Source organism: Argiope bruennichi, chromosome 11, assembly GCF_947563725.1.
Source record: "Argiope bruennichi chromosome 11, qqArgBrue1.1, whole genome shotgun sequence".
In the NCBI taxonomy this organism is placed as follows: Eukaryota; Metazoa; Arthropoda; class Arachnida; order Araneae; family Araneidae; genus Argiope; species Argiope bruennichi.
This window is the reverse complement of record NC_079161.1, coordinates 20,306,891-20,322,701: the sequence shown is the minus strand read 5'-3', so window position 1 is coordinate 20,322,701 and position 15,811 is coordinate 20,306,891. Positions and strand designations below refer to the sequence as shown.

Genomic DNA, 15,811 nt, shown 5'->3' with positions numbered 1-15,811 from the left:
AAGGGCTTAGTTCTCAATAAGAAGTGAGAAAATGTGCATTATAACAGTGAGTTTTTGTATAAAAACTTTGTCTTCTGGTATTGGTGAGTAAAGAAATGCATTCACAGAACTCCGGTTTTCCGGTCTGTCCTTCTGCCACACCAAGCCGGATATTCTGGTGTGTATTGCTTAGTATTAATGTGATCTTAATATTTCAGTTCCTTAATCACAATTTAAAATATTTCAATTACATATTGCTTTTTTGTTTTTGTTGTTGGTTATGTCATGTTCTTCTTTTCAAGCTTGTGTTTCAAATTCTGATATATTAAATTTGCATTTTATATTTTTTTAAAAACTGTTTTAATGACTGCATTTGGAACTATATCTAAATCTTGACTTATGTGCTAAAGAAATTTAGTAATGAATTGCATTTCATACTTCCCTTAAAAATAGTAGGAATTGTATACATTATCCATATTCTGTGCGATTATATGTTGACTTTTTTTTGTTATTGATTATATTATAAGTGGAAAAAATATCTCATTTCCATTATCCTTTCATGATAGTTCTTCAAAAAAGGTTGAAGAAGAAGGGGGCTTGATAGTAGATCCAGAAGAGATTCCTTCCATTCCTGTTAATAACTTTCTCATGAGGAGAACTTCCCCCAACCCTAGGGAAACAAATAGAAGGTCAGTTGTGTGGTGTATAATTATGCATTGCTAAATATTTTCTAACAATACCTGCATTTGAAATGATATGTTTATTAAGTTTGTGAATCTGAATGTATTGTGTCATCTTTAAATGCTTTATAACTTTATAACCACTTTTGAAATTGTAAGAAAATGGCTTTTATGATGACTTTTCATTTAATTGTGTATAACATAAATGTTTTCTGGAATGTGAAGTATATAATTAATTATTTTATAACATTAATAACAAGAGGCTTTTATTTAAATGTACTATATTCATTGAATTTCAGGCAGTCTTCTAGAGATTCATATAGCTATCACCGTCCAGCTCGTTCTAGATCGGGTCGAAAAATCAAAGGAAGAGGCTTCATGGTATGAAATTCCTTTCTTATTTTTTTACTTTCAATTTTGAGTTTCATAATATACTGCAAGGCTCTTGTTAATTTATTTAGAAGTATATCTATTCATTTCTTGCTCTAGATGGTTTTTAAAAAATAAGTGATTTTTCAGAATAATGAATACAATTATTTTTCCATTCTGTTTGTCCTCTTTTCCAAATTTCAAATATCAGATAAAGAAATTAATTTTTCAAATCATTTGTAACATTGTGACAATATAGTGATTGCATTATGTGAACAGTATACTCATGTTGAAAAATCTGATAACTCAACTCATTCCTATATTCTTGAACAGAGGACCACACATTGAGTGTTTACATGTTATTTTTGTCATTGTATTAGCAACTTTAAAGCATCACTTTACAAATTATAAAATCACTTGAGGATTTAAATTGTGATTTATGTTGCTATTAAATTTGGTATTTTGTCAGAAAGACACCTGGCTACATTTCCATTCATCCTATGATAATGACTTTTTTCTGCTTTGATTTGTTTGAGATTTATAATTTTCTAAAGTTATTTTCAATTTTTTTTGTTATCCTGTACAAATTCCACAGTATCTAATCACCATTGTAGTTATGTTAGGAAACAAACTGTCACATTTTAAAATTCTGTTAATATTTTAAACTATATTTTTTTATTAGATATTTTCTATTAATATTTTTAAAACCATATTTTTAATCTAATAAATAAAACAAACATTTTATTATGATAGTAGGACTTCGATTGGATAATATAAAATAATCCTGATTAGCCTTTTAATATTTTGTGTTTATTGTTACAATCTTTCTGTTTTGAAAATTCATTGATGTACTTGTTTAATGAAGAGATCATAGAACACTTATAGTATCTGCATAATTTTTAAGTAAATTATTACGTCGATTTAATAATTAATTTTTCGCTAATAAATTTTTTTTAAAGTAGTAATTGAGTACATGTCTCATAAACCAAAATGCCAATTTAGGCTTTTTGTCTGTAAAATTATCTTCTAAAGGATTCACTCAGTGCTAAAATTTAATTCTATCTAATTTTCTTTAAAAGGTCATTGAAAAGTTCTTGTATTTGTTTCTTCTTTAATAGGGAAACCTAATCTATGAATAATGCATAATTATTAAGTACACTATGAGTTGAATGCATAATGCTAAGTAGAAATATAATCATTACTTATTTTTACATTATTATAAAATCCCTTCTTTACTGAATATTTTATTTTTAACTCAGATGAAATCACCATTTCGTTTTTAATTCAAAAAAATCATCAATCAAATACTTACTAAAGATGTCTTAGGATTTTAAAAATCCATTCGTACCTAAGTGTGTAGCTGAAATTAATATTAAGAATTTTGCTGCAAATACTATTTTAATCAGGGAAGTCAATGCTTAATTATTTGATTCCACTCATTGAATTTATAAATTGGTATTTCAAAATTTAAATTATGCTTTGTTATTGCAGCGGTACCGCACCCCATCTCGATCCGCCAGTCGCTCTGGCAGTGAGACACCTCCACACTGGAAACAAGCTCAGGCACGACTACGCAACATTAAAGACGTGGTATTGCCAGCCAAAGGCTCTCCACTTGAAGAAAAGTATTTATGATTTCTTTTTATTTGTTTTCAGTAGACTTCTTAAAAATATATCATAGGACAACTAGAATAAGTTTTTAAGAATCATCTGCAGGTTTGTTTATTAATAAAAACAAATGTGATCTTTTCTTGATAGGAGAACCTACAAATTGGAACATTTTATTCTAACATAATGATTTTATGGAATATTCTTAATTTAAATAGAATTTTAGGGGACTCATTATATTAGAAGCATATTACTGGCAACTGTATAGAAGTTTTGTAAAATACGTTTTCTAGGAAGTTAAAGGGAATTTTATAATGTACTTATTGAATATTTTTGAATAGTATTAGAGGCAGCTAAACCCTTCTCATTTTGCTGAAAAACGAAAATGCATTCTGAGATGAGTAGACAGTTATTGTGGTATTATTCATAGGGTGACGAATTAAATTGATGCTTTTTTTTTAACTTTTCTAATCAATTATTGCATATAAAAAATAAATTTTCACAAGATTATTCTTTAGCAGCTTTTTAAATCCATGGATGAAATAATTTGGTGTTTAATAGTAATAATTTTTTTTAACAAATACTTCTATTTCTTTAATTATTCCTTTATATGATTGAAGATAAGAAGTCAGATTAACAGCTGTGACTATAATCTGAAAGGAATTAGAATGAATATCAATTTTTTATTTTTATGAATAGGTTATGAACTTTTTTACTTTCACTGAGCAAAATTACATATGAAGTTTCTGAATTAGAGTGTGTTTGTCTTTTGATAGATGTATTAAATAAAATTTATTGAACAGATGAACAACTTGATAAAATTTTACATATTTCTGAGATCTTTTGTTTGTGGTTTCTTTGGTCTAACATTGTTGAGATGATTGTCTCGAGTATTAATATAATGATTGTATAGTTGAATAAAAGCTGTTATTTATGTCAAGATGTCTTGAAAGTGCTAGACATTGGCAGAAAAGAAAAATATAAGCTCAGGAAGTCTCAGAACTTATTCCTTTATCTTCATTTTGAAAAATGCATTAAGGTGTATGTACACACTTGAAACTTCGAAAATCGTTCAAAATATTGAATATTTTTTTTAATTGCTTAATAATATTTCAAACGATACCAAGATGTTGTCAATATTCAAAATATTTCTCGAGTTATAATTATTTTTCTTGAGGTGCTTTCATTCAAAACTCTAGTTACGGTTTTTTTTAAACTCATTTTATGAAGAATGATATTTTTCTACTATGTTGCTTCATTCAAACAATCATAACTCAACAAGAAATTAACCAAATACAATTATTTATATATCAAAATAATCTGTATTAAATAGCGGATGTTTTTTGCCTCAATCAAAGTTATATTTATAGAAATAAATTTTTAATAGCTGTTTAAAAGTTAAAATGACAGAAAAAATCTCACTTTTTCTATTCATCGTTGATGAAAAAATTAAAAAAAAAAAAAAAAAAAAACTATATATTTTTATAACTTGATTGTTGAGGCAGATAACATGAAGACTAATATTAGGCATCATTTCCAACTAGAATTACGTGTCTGTATAAATTAGAATTTAAGATATCATGTTTCAAAAAATATGCCAATTAGCTCATTAAATATTATTTAATTAATTAATAATTTAATATGGTTTTTTCTCACTGAAATGAGTTTAAACATATATTAATGACCTACTGTAAAAAAACTGGATTTTTAATGTTAAAATTTTTAAAAAATCCATTGTGTACGTACACCTTAAAATTTTTAAACATTTTTTTTAAATACAGAGTAACCATATAAATTATTTCCTAAAATTTTTGTTATTAAAAAAATGAACACACTTTTTGCATCATTAATGAAATTCTGCAAAATTGTGTTTTGCATAGATAAATTTAATAAATGTGCTTATCCATAGATGTATGGCATAAATATTTGTTGAAGTTTGAAAATGCAATTGATTTTCATTCTATATTGTTTTCAAAATGAAGAACTTTGAAATATATTAGTAGCCATCTTCAAAATATACACAATTTTTTTTTTTTTTTTTTTGAAGTTACAGAACCAAGAAAAGGTTCATACTACATTTACAGAAAAGCATCATGAATTTAGCACCTTAATATCTTCATTAAATAATTAAAAATGATACTTTTTAATTGTTAATCATAAAATGATTGATGAATTCTTTTATTAAATTTTGTAAAAATTTCAAAGTGTTAGATCAAAGTTTTTTTATTGATGTGCTATCTGTTGCCACTCAGTATGATAATTATTTCAACAAAATAATTTTTAAACTTGTTAACTAATAAAATAGGTTTCTTTTTATTGTATTGTTTGTGTCACAACAACTATTTTATAGTTTAAAATACTTGCATTAATATCTTTAAACCTGATTTTCTGAATTCTCTCTCCCTCTCTTTCTCTCTATCTATCTATATGTATATATTTGCTGCAAAGTTCTTAATTTTGCGTTTTATGCAGATAGCTTTTTTTTTTTTTTTGTTATAATTAAAAATGAATTACTGTATATAGATATATTGAAAAGAAAAATTTTAGCATATAAAAAAATCAGTATGACTCTTGATTACTGTTATTATTATTGTAATGAATATTTATAAAAGTGCTATCTCATGTATATGTCATGATCAAGATGATTAATTTGTTAGCATTTATAATATTCCATTAATCAGTTTGAACATAACATACATGTTAGTTTATTGTTATGAAAAAAAAAAAAAAGATTTAATATATGCTATTTTCACCTAATAAGTTCAATTAATGCTTTAAAAAAATTATTATTTTTTAAGTTTGACTTTAAAAAAAAAAAACTTTTATCTAAAACAAAGTGCCAAAAGTCAAACGTATTTTATTCAAATTCTTCTGATTATTTCTTTATACTAAAAAACCTCAGTAAATTATGATTTAATGCATAACAGAGTTAGGCATTTTTTTTATAATTACTTTGGTTAGGAGTGCATAGTGAAATTTATTAATATTTTTCAATAACTGATTTATTTTTTTAAATTAAGATACTTAAAATATGATTCTTAATTTTAATAAATGTGTTTTAAGAATCCTTTTTCAAAAAAACATTTGTGAAAAATATTAAAAATTGAATAAAAAGAAACATAATTTTATAAAATAAATTTTAATATCGTAATTTCTTAACAAGAAAATATTTTTTAGCTATGAGTCTCTTTCTTTGGCAATGAGTGTTCATGAATTTTTTGCTTTCAGCCCATTGCCAGAAGACGAAGAAGAAGAAGAAGATTCTGTTCCTAAGTCAAACCTGTTAAGCAGTAGGCTTGGGTAAGTTTAAGTTTAATAGTTAAATATCAATGTTAATTGCTAAATAGCAATAAATCTGAAATTTTACATAGCTACAAATTGATATTTAAAAGATGTCCCAACCTAAGAAGGCTATACTTTTTATGAACTTTGAACGTGACTACATAATTTGATGACAGGGATTAATATCAGACTTATTACATTTGCAAGGAGAAGATTCTCGGTAAAAGTGAATTTTTGTGTGCCCCTTGCTGCACCAACAATTCCAAGTCGGCAATAAAGATGGTGGACAAAATAAACAAATACTTCTGTGAAACAGTTACGGTTACCATTTCCCGCCATATAATTAGGACTTTTTACTGATAAGTATTGCTTTTTTTCCCCCAGGGCAGAATTTTAAAAAAAAAAAAAACATCCTACAGCTTTACTATCAGCAGGAGTGGGAACCTAGTGGCTTCGTTAGCACATTGAATATAAGAACTGTGTGGATAACAGGAAACCGTACATATCCAAAAGAAAAGAAAGAAGCAATCGAAACATTCTCCATACAAATTTTCAAGCAAACATCCTTTTCCCAACTTCATCAACTCATAAAAAAATATATTCCACTCACCCTTCATCCATTCTGCAGATTCAAAATACTGTTTTCGATTCCATTTACTGACATCCATTCTTGCACAATTGCCAACATAAGAAATTATGAAGGGAACCAACTACCAAAAGAATTACGAGAACTGCGAAGAATTCCATTCCAGCTGTCTTTTAAAGTGAGAATGCAGATGATTTCGTAATTTAAGAATTCAGATGATTTTTTTAAAGCTCATACTGACTATTAAAAATTGCAAAAGAATAAATATTTTCTGTTCGTATTCACATTAAAAAAAGAAAGAAAGAAAGCTTTTAATTATAAGCTTAACTTTATTTATTTAAGAACTTTTAATTATAATAAAGAACAAAATTAAAATCTTTAATCGATATTTTTTTAATATTTTTAATTTAACATTTTTCATAATATAGTTGTAGTTCATGAACAACTCAACCATTGCAAAAAGTAGTAAACAAAACAGCATTAGGTTTGCTAGAAGAGCATTCCGATGGGTTGCCATATCGGCTATAAACTCGGGGGCACACTATTCTTCACTTCACCCAGATTCTCATCTAAAAACAATGTTTACAAATATATAACAATTTTGCAGGTCCATGCCTGATAAAGAAGACAATTTTAGAATAAATTACAATTTATTTTTCCATGGGAGAAAATAATTTGTACTTGGGGAGAGGCAATGATATTGAAACTGTCTATATTTCAATGCAAGAGGAAAGTGATAGTAGTTTTTCTCCTAGTGATTTTACTAAGAGATTTTCTAAGGATTTTCTTTGAAAGTGAATCTTAAGTTTCTTTGAAAGGAATGCATAAATGTTAAAGATTTTTATTCCTTAGCTCAGAATGTAAGAAGTTGGCTAGTCTTTAGTTTTTTAGAGCCCATTTAATAAATAATCAAATAAAATGTGGGATTAGTTAAGGAAACAAGATAAGATTCCAGATTTGATAGATCTGGAATCTGGATGAAGATAAAAAAAAATCTGAAAATTAATTAAGATTTTAATTGGATTAAGAGACACCATTACATATGTATATAATGAATTCTAATTAATTTACATTTTTAAAAATAATTTCCTGGTCATTCACACTCCGCCTTCACTGTAACTTTAACTTCTGAGTTACAGATTTTACCCACAGAACCCAAATATTATGTTGATAATTTCTTTTCTAAAACCTTATAAGCTCAGAATATTTTCTTGATTATTCTCTGTTTCTGTTTTCCAATATGCAACTTGGCTTTGAAAAAGTATTCTTATAATATTTGAAAACTGGGACTGGGTTATGTTCTTGAAATTATGAAAAAATAAAATTATTAAATTTCTTCAAATCGTGTTATACATATTTTACTTTAAATTCATTCTTTGGTTCTCCTGTTTTAGTATGTTTCTCAATTAATTTCAAAATCAGACTTAATATAATATCCTTTCATGGTCCTTGTTATGCTTTAAAAAGCAGATATGTTAAAATATTTCAAGAACTAGTAAGTAATAATTTGTTGTTTGATGTTCATAAGAATCTAAGAAAATGTTACTTTTTAGCGAAGAAGTACGGTATAAATTGTTGATTTATAGAATGCTTTATCCCAGAACACTTTATAGAAATGGTAGAGTGGTAGGCTAGATGAAAAGAAAGAAAAAGGAAGTTAATTGAAAACCAAGTTGATATTTAATGTCTCCCCATTTCACCTTCCCATCTTGTGCTATATGAATGTCAATACTTACACATTTGTCTTGAAAACTTTTCTTAGATGTTATAATCCTATTTCAGTGTACAAAATGTGAATATTCTAAAAATGCTGTTATAACAATTTATTTTTATTGTGAAATATTAATCATAGGTATCATCTACCAAAATCATTCTATTTTGTTATTTTCTTTGTAAGAAAATACTGCAGTTTTAACTTTTTTTAAATTCTGTCCCCCCCCCCCCCCATCTTGTTTGAATCTAGACTAATCATAACCCCCCTCCGGTATGTCACTTTATGCTAATTTGAATTCCTCTTTATTTATCATTTACTGCCTTAAAGAATCATCTCATTCTTCAAAATTATTACATGCAAGTAATTTGAATAAAACATTGTTTGCATAACTTGATCTAGCTCAGGTGTCGTCCTCGTCATCTGACCGCGGTTCAAAATGACGAGGTCCGTCCCAAAATAGCCCAAGTGTTGCTTCAAACGGGACGTTAATATAACTAAACCAAGCATAACTTGATCTTGATAGTCTGCTTGAAGTTTTAAATTTTGATTGATTATTGACTTGTAGTATTTTACAAAAGCCTTACCTCTGTTGTGGTTATTATAATTAATCTGAGATGGCATTCCTACATTCCAAAATATATTTATACCAAATTTTATATCTCAGTTCAGTGGTTTGCCTTGTAGAGCACCAGCACTCATACATATATGTGTATTCTTTTTGTTTTGTTATTGGTAGACATTAATAAATATTTCATTACATTTTTTGTTTGTAATTTTATTTCAGAGTACCCTTGAAATCTAATGAACAGTTAGGCCAGAAGGATGCCCGAAACATCATGCGGCAGAATCGCAGACGCAGAGATTGGAGGTAAGACTTGTAACAAATATTCCTTGAATTCATTTGACGAACTTACATTATTATTTCTGATGATTTTCACATTTTTAACTACAATCACCTGAAAAATACTTATAAGGTTTATGAAATTTTATGAATTTGAATGTACAATTTATTTTTAAAAAAATGATTACTATCTTCAAAACATTTATTCTTATTGTATGATTTCTAAAATCATAACTTTTTTATTTAAAGATTTCACACCCAAGAATCCAAATGAAATACCTATACCACATTTTTCCAAGTAATCTTTTACAATATTACTTGTAATGAGTTATATTATTCAGTATTGAGTTATAATCTTTGAATAATATTCTGCTAATGTTATTTGTTGAAAAAATTAACAATTAATAAACTGACATCTTCTAGATATGCTTTGTATATGTGATAAATTATTTGGAAATAGGTTAAAAAGCTAATTCCAATGTTAGAAGTTTATTTTTTACAAGTCAAAGGTTGCAATCAGATTTGGGCTGCATTTGTATGCATACAATTGATATCTAAAAGACTACATTCAGTAGTATCTTCCCTACTACCTCCATACTTGTTAAATTTTTCAGACATTTTTTGCTAATTTTAATTAATAGTGTATGCTGTAAACAATTCTGAAAAAAAAAATTAAATACAGTATAATATTTTGTTTCTCATCTGCAGATTTCATGACGATTCATGCGAATTCCATTTTCTAAGAAATGTTATGAAACATGTTTATATTGTAATGTATTGTTTATTTGATATTCTCTGCATCATTTGTAAAATATATGTTTATAGTTTCTTTTTTATTATAATTATTTTATATTCTCCTTAATCAAAATCGCACATTGTTCATTACCATGAAGACATTTTATTTGATAGACAAACCTTACATTTGTTTGGTTATGTTGGAAACTGATGAAAATAGCAAGCAAGGGCTTCAAATTAAAATGAATGCATGGATTTAGAAATTCATTCTTGAAGAAAAAAGTGATGTTGAAATGAATTATTCTTTCTTTGACAATGTGTTGTTTCATTTTCCAATTACTGAGAATTCGAAGACATAGATACTTTTCATTTACTGACAGCCATTCTGTTAAAATTTTCTGCTAATACAACAACTTGTAGTTTGAAATGGCAAAATAAGAATTCCTTTTTTTTTTTTTTTTTTTTTTTCCCGTCATTTAAACCAAAAGAATAAAAAAACCCAAAAGAAAAATAAGGTTTAATACAAATATAACGCATCATGTGCAAGATAACAAATGAATGGAAAAATTTACTAAATTCAAATAAGCTTACCATAGTTTATACTAGCTGACATTTTGGTGTTCTACTTTACAGCACCTTAATTTGAAATTATACCATTCATTTCACCTGCTTAGCAGTATTTTTGCTCTCATAGCATTTTTTAATGTCACAAAACTGACTTTATTTTAATTTTTGTACAAATTTTAAATTTTAGGTAAATTTTTGAAGAAAAAAACACTCTTTTGGCTTATACACAGATTTGCTTAGCTTCAGAAATATATGAAATGCAATAAAGATTTTTTTAATAAAAAAAATTACAATTTTTTCAGCTGTAAGAAAAATTATGTACTTAAAATCTAGTTAAATATTCCTCTATATCTGAATGACTTTTTAATTTAAATAGCTAGTGACAGAAGTTTGCATTCTTTTTTACAGTATTTCATTACTATCAAAGCCTTGACAACCAAATGAGAATAGTTGGTATCTTCTTGATTGACATTTTTATTAGAATAGAATTTATTAGAATAATAATGCATGAAGAATTAATGAAATATATTGAAATTTCATAATCAAGTTTAAATGACACGTAAAGAATCTTATTCAAAATGTAGGTTATTGTCCTTGTTAATGGATATGCAAATATCCTAAAGCACATTACTCAATACTTTGGCATATACTACAGATATCAATAGATAATCTCAGTTTATGCTTCAAAATTTGAGTAATAAAACTGCTGTTTGACCTTTGAAGACTATTAGAGGTAAAATTCATTCATAACTCAAGCTGATTGAAATGCAATCATTTCAGTGGTAGTTAATATATTAATTTTAGTTATGAATTTCTATTATTATTTCTGTAGGAGTAATAGCTATTAAAAAATATGTATGTATTTTTGGGGATCCTATGTATATATAATTTGATCCTATGGGGATCCTATGTATATTAAATTTCTTACTGCAGCTAGGAAGGTGTGATTGTTGATATATGAAAATTGGAAATGTTCTAAGCTAATGAATTGATGCTCAAAATTATACTTTCATTGAAATAATAATTTTTTTTTTTTACAGTCCAGATACATCTCCGCCTCCAAACAATAAAAGTTCTAGCAACTGGGTAAATAGTGGTTCACCGCTTAGAAGTACAGTAGTTGTAGCATCAAATTTCCAGAGAGATACTGATCGCCATAACTACAGGAGAAATGACCGAAGGGAAGGTGACCGTTTTGGAGAACACGATTCCAGATCTGGTCGCAATGCAGACCGAAAGTCTGATGCCCATGGGAGTCGCAAAGAGACTGAGAGATTTTCTGGAAATTCTAAAGGCATGACTGAGGCTCAGGAGACGCTTAGATATGATAAAGCATCTGCTAATTCAAGCAAATTCAATTCAAATAAAGAAGATGTCTCTAAAACATCAAGTGAAGAAGTCAGAGATAGAAAGAAACATTTCAAGTCTCTCACCAGTGATCTTTTCAAGTTAGCATTGTCTTAGTTGTAGTTTTTTTAGAATGAATACATAACTTTTTAAAGCTAACTTGAATTGTATATTGTATTACTTTGGCTTTTTTATTAATGCTTTTACATTAATACCAGTTTCATCACCATCAGCAATTTTTTATCAAGTAAAATTTATGGAAAAAAAATTAACTTTTTTATTATCAAGGCTTTTATTTTGGTTGCTAATATAAGTACAAAAGTATCAAATTTTTTATGTGTATCTTGCTATCATTATATTAATAAATCTTGTTTTCAAGTACAGATTAGGATTAGAATTTTTAAATAATATATATATCCTCTTACATAATAATTTGAACATATGATAAGTACATTTGTTACAAATTGCTTGCAGCAAATTGACTGCATCTGTTGCAAATTGCCTACAGCATCACCTATCAGTTGCAATGTTAGCTAAATTTATTAGTGGATGGGCTAAAATTCGTTGTTTTTCTCTAGGTCATTGATTATAGTTGCAGTAAATCGAGTATAGTAGGTCAAAAAGTAGCAGTAATTCAATCTATTTATACCACTGTCTATCCTTAATTGAATAATGTAGTACGATGCTATATTTTTGAAGCTTAAGATAGACATTTTTATTAGATATTAATATTTAAACTGCCAAAAAACAATTTCTAAAATTTTTTCATCTGATAAAATTTTTAGTCGTTAATTTACATTTTGAAATATCATTAATCTTGTTACATAATTCTGAATTTACCCTGATTTATTTGACAGGTATACTAATGAAAAGATTAGGGTGTCAGAATCGAGTGATGAAGAGGGATTGATAAAAGACGAGGCTGCAAGAAGGAGAAGAGATAGCAAAAAGGAGGAGTCACCACAGAAAATTTCACGAATTCATTCTGAGAAAAACTCTGAGGTACAGGATAATGATTTGTATCAAAAGGATTCGTCGCCTGAATCAAAAATTCAAGAGTCCATTAGAGAAGGACAGAAAAAGGAGGTCATAATACCTTTTTTGTCCGAAACTGAAGATACAATTCCTGAAATCCCAGAAATCCGTTCACCAACAAAAGAGGAAACTGCTCCTTCTTCAGATGCCACAGATACCTCTACTTTACATCGTAAAATTGTCATCCCAGGTATATGTGACGATTCTAACTCAAATGATGTTTCCATGGAGTCTGAACCTCCACAATCAAATAAAGATTCCACAACTGTGAACAAAGGTGATACAGTTTCTGAAGATAGAGAGACAGAACATGAGAAGAGACGCTGGGATGTGCAGCAAACAGTCTTTGATTCCAGGCTACCAGATGTGATACCTTTACCTGAGGAAACACGACCGAATAGGAGCGAGGAAAATGATGATGATGATGATACAGTTCCAGAGATGAGTAGTCCCAAAAGATTTGGAAATAGCAGTCCTGCTGAAGTAAGAAAGACCTTTCATATCTATATCATATCTATACTATTTCATATCTATGAATGCCAGTGAAAAGTTTCTGAAGTGAATTAGCAAACTATTTATTACAACCAATAAGGATTGAGGATAATGAATGAGCATTAAGTGCATTTTTTTTAGATGCCTATCAGTTGTTATGATAATGACCATCAACCAATCAAATCTCACGTCTGACACCAGTTGTTAATTCGGGATTTGTTAGTCGATGAACAAACAGTCATTTAAAAATCTAAAATATTTGCACAGAAATATAATAAAAATATAAAATATTTACAAATTTGCAAAATTATTTATTACTATCAATAAGGATTGAAGATAAGGACTGAACATAATATGCATTTTTATTAGATGCCTGTAAATTGATGATTCCAATTAGTGCAACTTCTATTATATTGCCTTTAGAATTTAAGAATTCTCACTGGGAGAATTCGAAATAAATTAATTATTAACATTACAAAATAATAATTAAATTTTTTATTTATTGTAAATTTTAAACAGTTGTACCTAAACAATTATTAATTTTTAATGATAAAAAGTTTAGCATTGAAATTAGTTTTTTTTATTTGTTTTTCCTACAATCTTGACTTTTTTTAATGAAATTTTATGCAACTGTAAATAAAGTTGAACAGAAGAAAAAAACCATGAAAGTATGAAGTTAAAATAAATATACATGTATGATGTTATTTTTATATTTTAATTTAAAAAAAGAACTCAATGTAGTATTTTTTTTATTTATCATTGTTTCAATTCACGTTTTATGTGTTGTCAAATTTTAAACTTTTGAAAAAATTCCCTGCAATGGTAACAAATAGTAATCATCACTAGAATTCTAATTTTGACAGCACTGTCTTCATTTTGTAAATCATATAACTGAAGCAGATATGCATTGTTACAACTCATGGCATTCCAGCAGAAAATGGTATCTAGTTAAAAGCGATAGTATTTAGAAAAGTTTTATTTGAAAATTCTTAAATTAACTGTTTGATTTTTGGTGGGTTTAAAATATTACATCAAAACTAAATAAATTAGTGATTGTGCAGTGGAGAAACAGGGAGGTCTTACAGTGTATTCTTTGCATATCTTGCAATTGTCATATTTGTTCCATAAACAAATCGGATAGATGATCTGACTGGAGAATCCTATCCTTGTGTTTAGAGCATCCTGAGTTTCAAACTCATTTGCATCAAATATTCTGACCTGTACATGGTGCATATTAAATCTTTTGCATTTGAATTATCAGTTGCATTTTGTGAAGAGGATGGTTTACATGTCATTATCCACATCTGTTCAATGGATTACGTGTACTAATGCTGCTAATAACTTTGCTCTTACTGTAAACTTGGATTATCCCAAGATGCAACTTAAATTAAACATGCAACTATTGCCACTTAGTTTTTAAATTGTTTATCCAAGCAGTATGAATTTAAATAGATATACAAATTAGCAGAAATTATTTCAAAAAGAATGTTTCTTAAAAAATGTTGAATAGGTCATGGGTATTTAATATTTAAAAAAAAATTAATATTTCACCCCTAGAAGTTAAAATTTTATAATTATTAATGAAAGGGTAATTAAACTGCATTGGGTATTAAAAAATACTCTGTTTTTTTTAAATTCAAGATTATTAGAGTAGCGGAAGATTTGTCTTGATACGTTAAGTGATTTTATGTTAGTAATAATGGTATAAGTGAAGAGTACATACTCATCAATCATTGATTAGTAATGACTTTTTAAAATGTTTTTCGTTTCTATTACAATTAATTTTTTTTTCTTTATTCAATTTTACTATTTTCCTGGTTTTATTACTATGAAAAAAGATGTTATATATTTCAGACAAACATGTTTTGCTGCATAAAAAAATGTGTTAAATTAGTACTTTGTTTAATGGATTTAATCCAGTAGTTTTTATTGTACTTATTACAATAATTATACTCTATTTTAGAGAGCTTCTCAAAGTGAAGATGCACCTCCTGTGAGACCTACCAGGTTAGTTATCTTTCTGTCATTAATCTTGATTTAATAATTAGAATTTTTCTGAAATGTTTTTTTCTAATGTTTTAGATTTATTTTGAAAATGCTTTTTACTTATATTTGTAGGAACAAATTTAAGAATGATAATCTCAAGAATACTGTTGTACATATAATACACACAAATTTGTCTACATTTATAAATATTATTTCAAATGGAAAGAAGATATTGAGAATTTTTTATCATTTATATAGTTATTGTTATTTATATTTGTATACCAGTACCTTTAAAAATATATTGGTGTCACTAAAATTTTCAATGAAATTTTTAAGCTGGTGTTGATGGTTTCTTCAGTAAAATATTTGAAAGAGAGATCATTCAAATTATTTTAGAAGCATTGTGCCATTCTATTCATCTTACAATGTATTTTTCTTTATTTCCTGTCAGCTTTAAAAACTGGATGTACTTTGTAATTTTTAGTATTGACAGTATAACTTAATTTCTAACTTTAAACAATGCAAATTTTGGCATTTTTCTTCATGTTAATAGTGTTTTAAATATCAGTAAAATAAAATTTAGAGTAAAA

General features: G+C 27.2%; 1 protein-coding gene across 1 annotated transcript in view; it reads left to right on the top strand.

Moving 5' to 3' along the window:
- Nucleotides 1-15,811, top strand: part of LOC129957375 (peptidyl-prolyl cis-trans isomerase G-like) — a 35,221-nt gene that overhangs the window by 17,452 nt on the left and 1,958 nt on the right. Inside the window, exons 10-17 of the mRNA XM_056069666.1 lie at nt 546-668; nt 959-1,040; nt 2,520-2,653; nt 5,865-5,936; nt 9,003-9,086; nt 11,402-11,809; nt 12,566-13,226; nt 15,199-15,242. Coding sequence (XP_055925641.1) covers nt 546-668; nt 959-1,040; nt 2,520-2,653; nt 5,865-5,936; nt 9,003-9,086; nt 11,402-11,809; nt 12,566-13,226; nt 15,199-15,242 — 1,608 coding nt within the window. The remainder of the gene's footprint in view (nt 1-545; nt 669-958; nt 1,041-2,519; nt 2,654-5,864; nt 5,937-9,002; nt 9,087-11,401; nt 11,810-12,565; nt 13,227-15,198; nt 15,243-15,811) is intronic.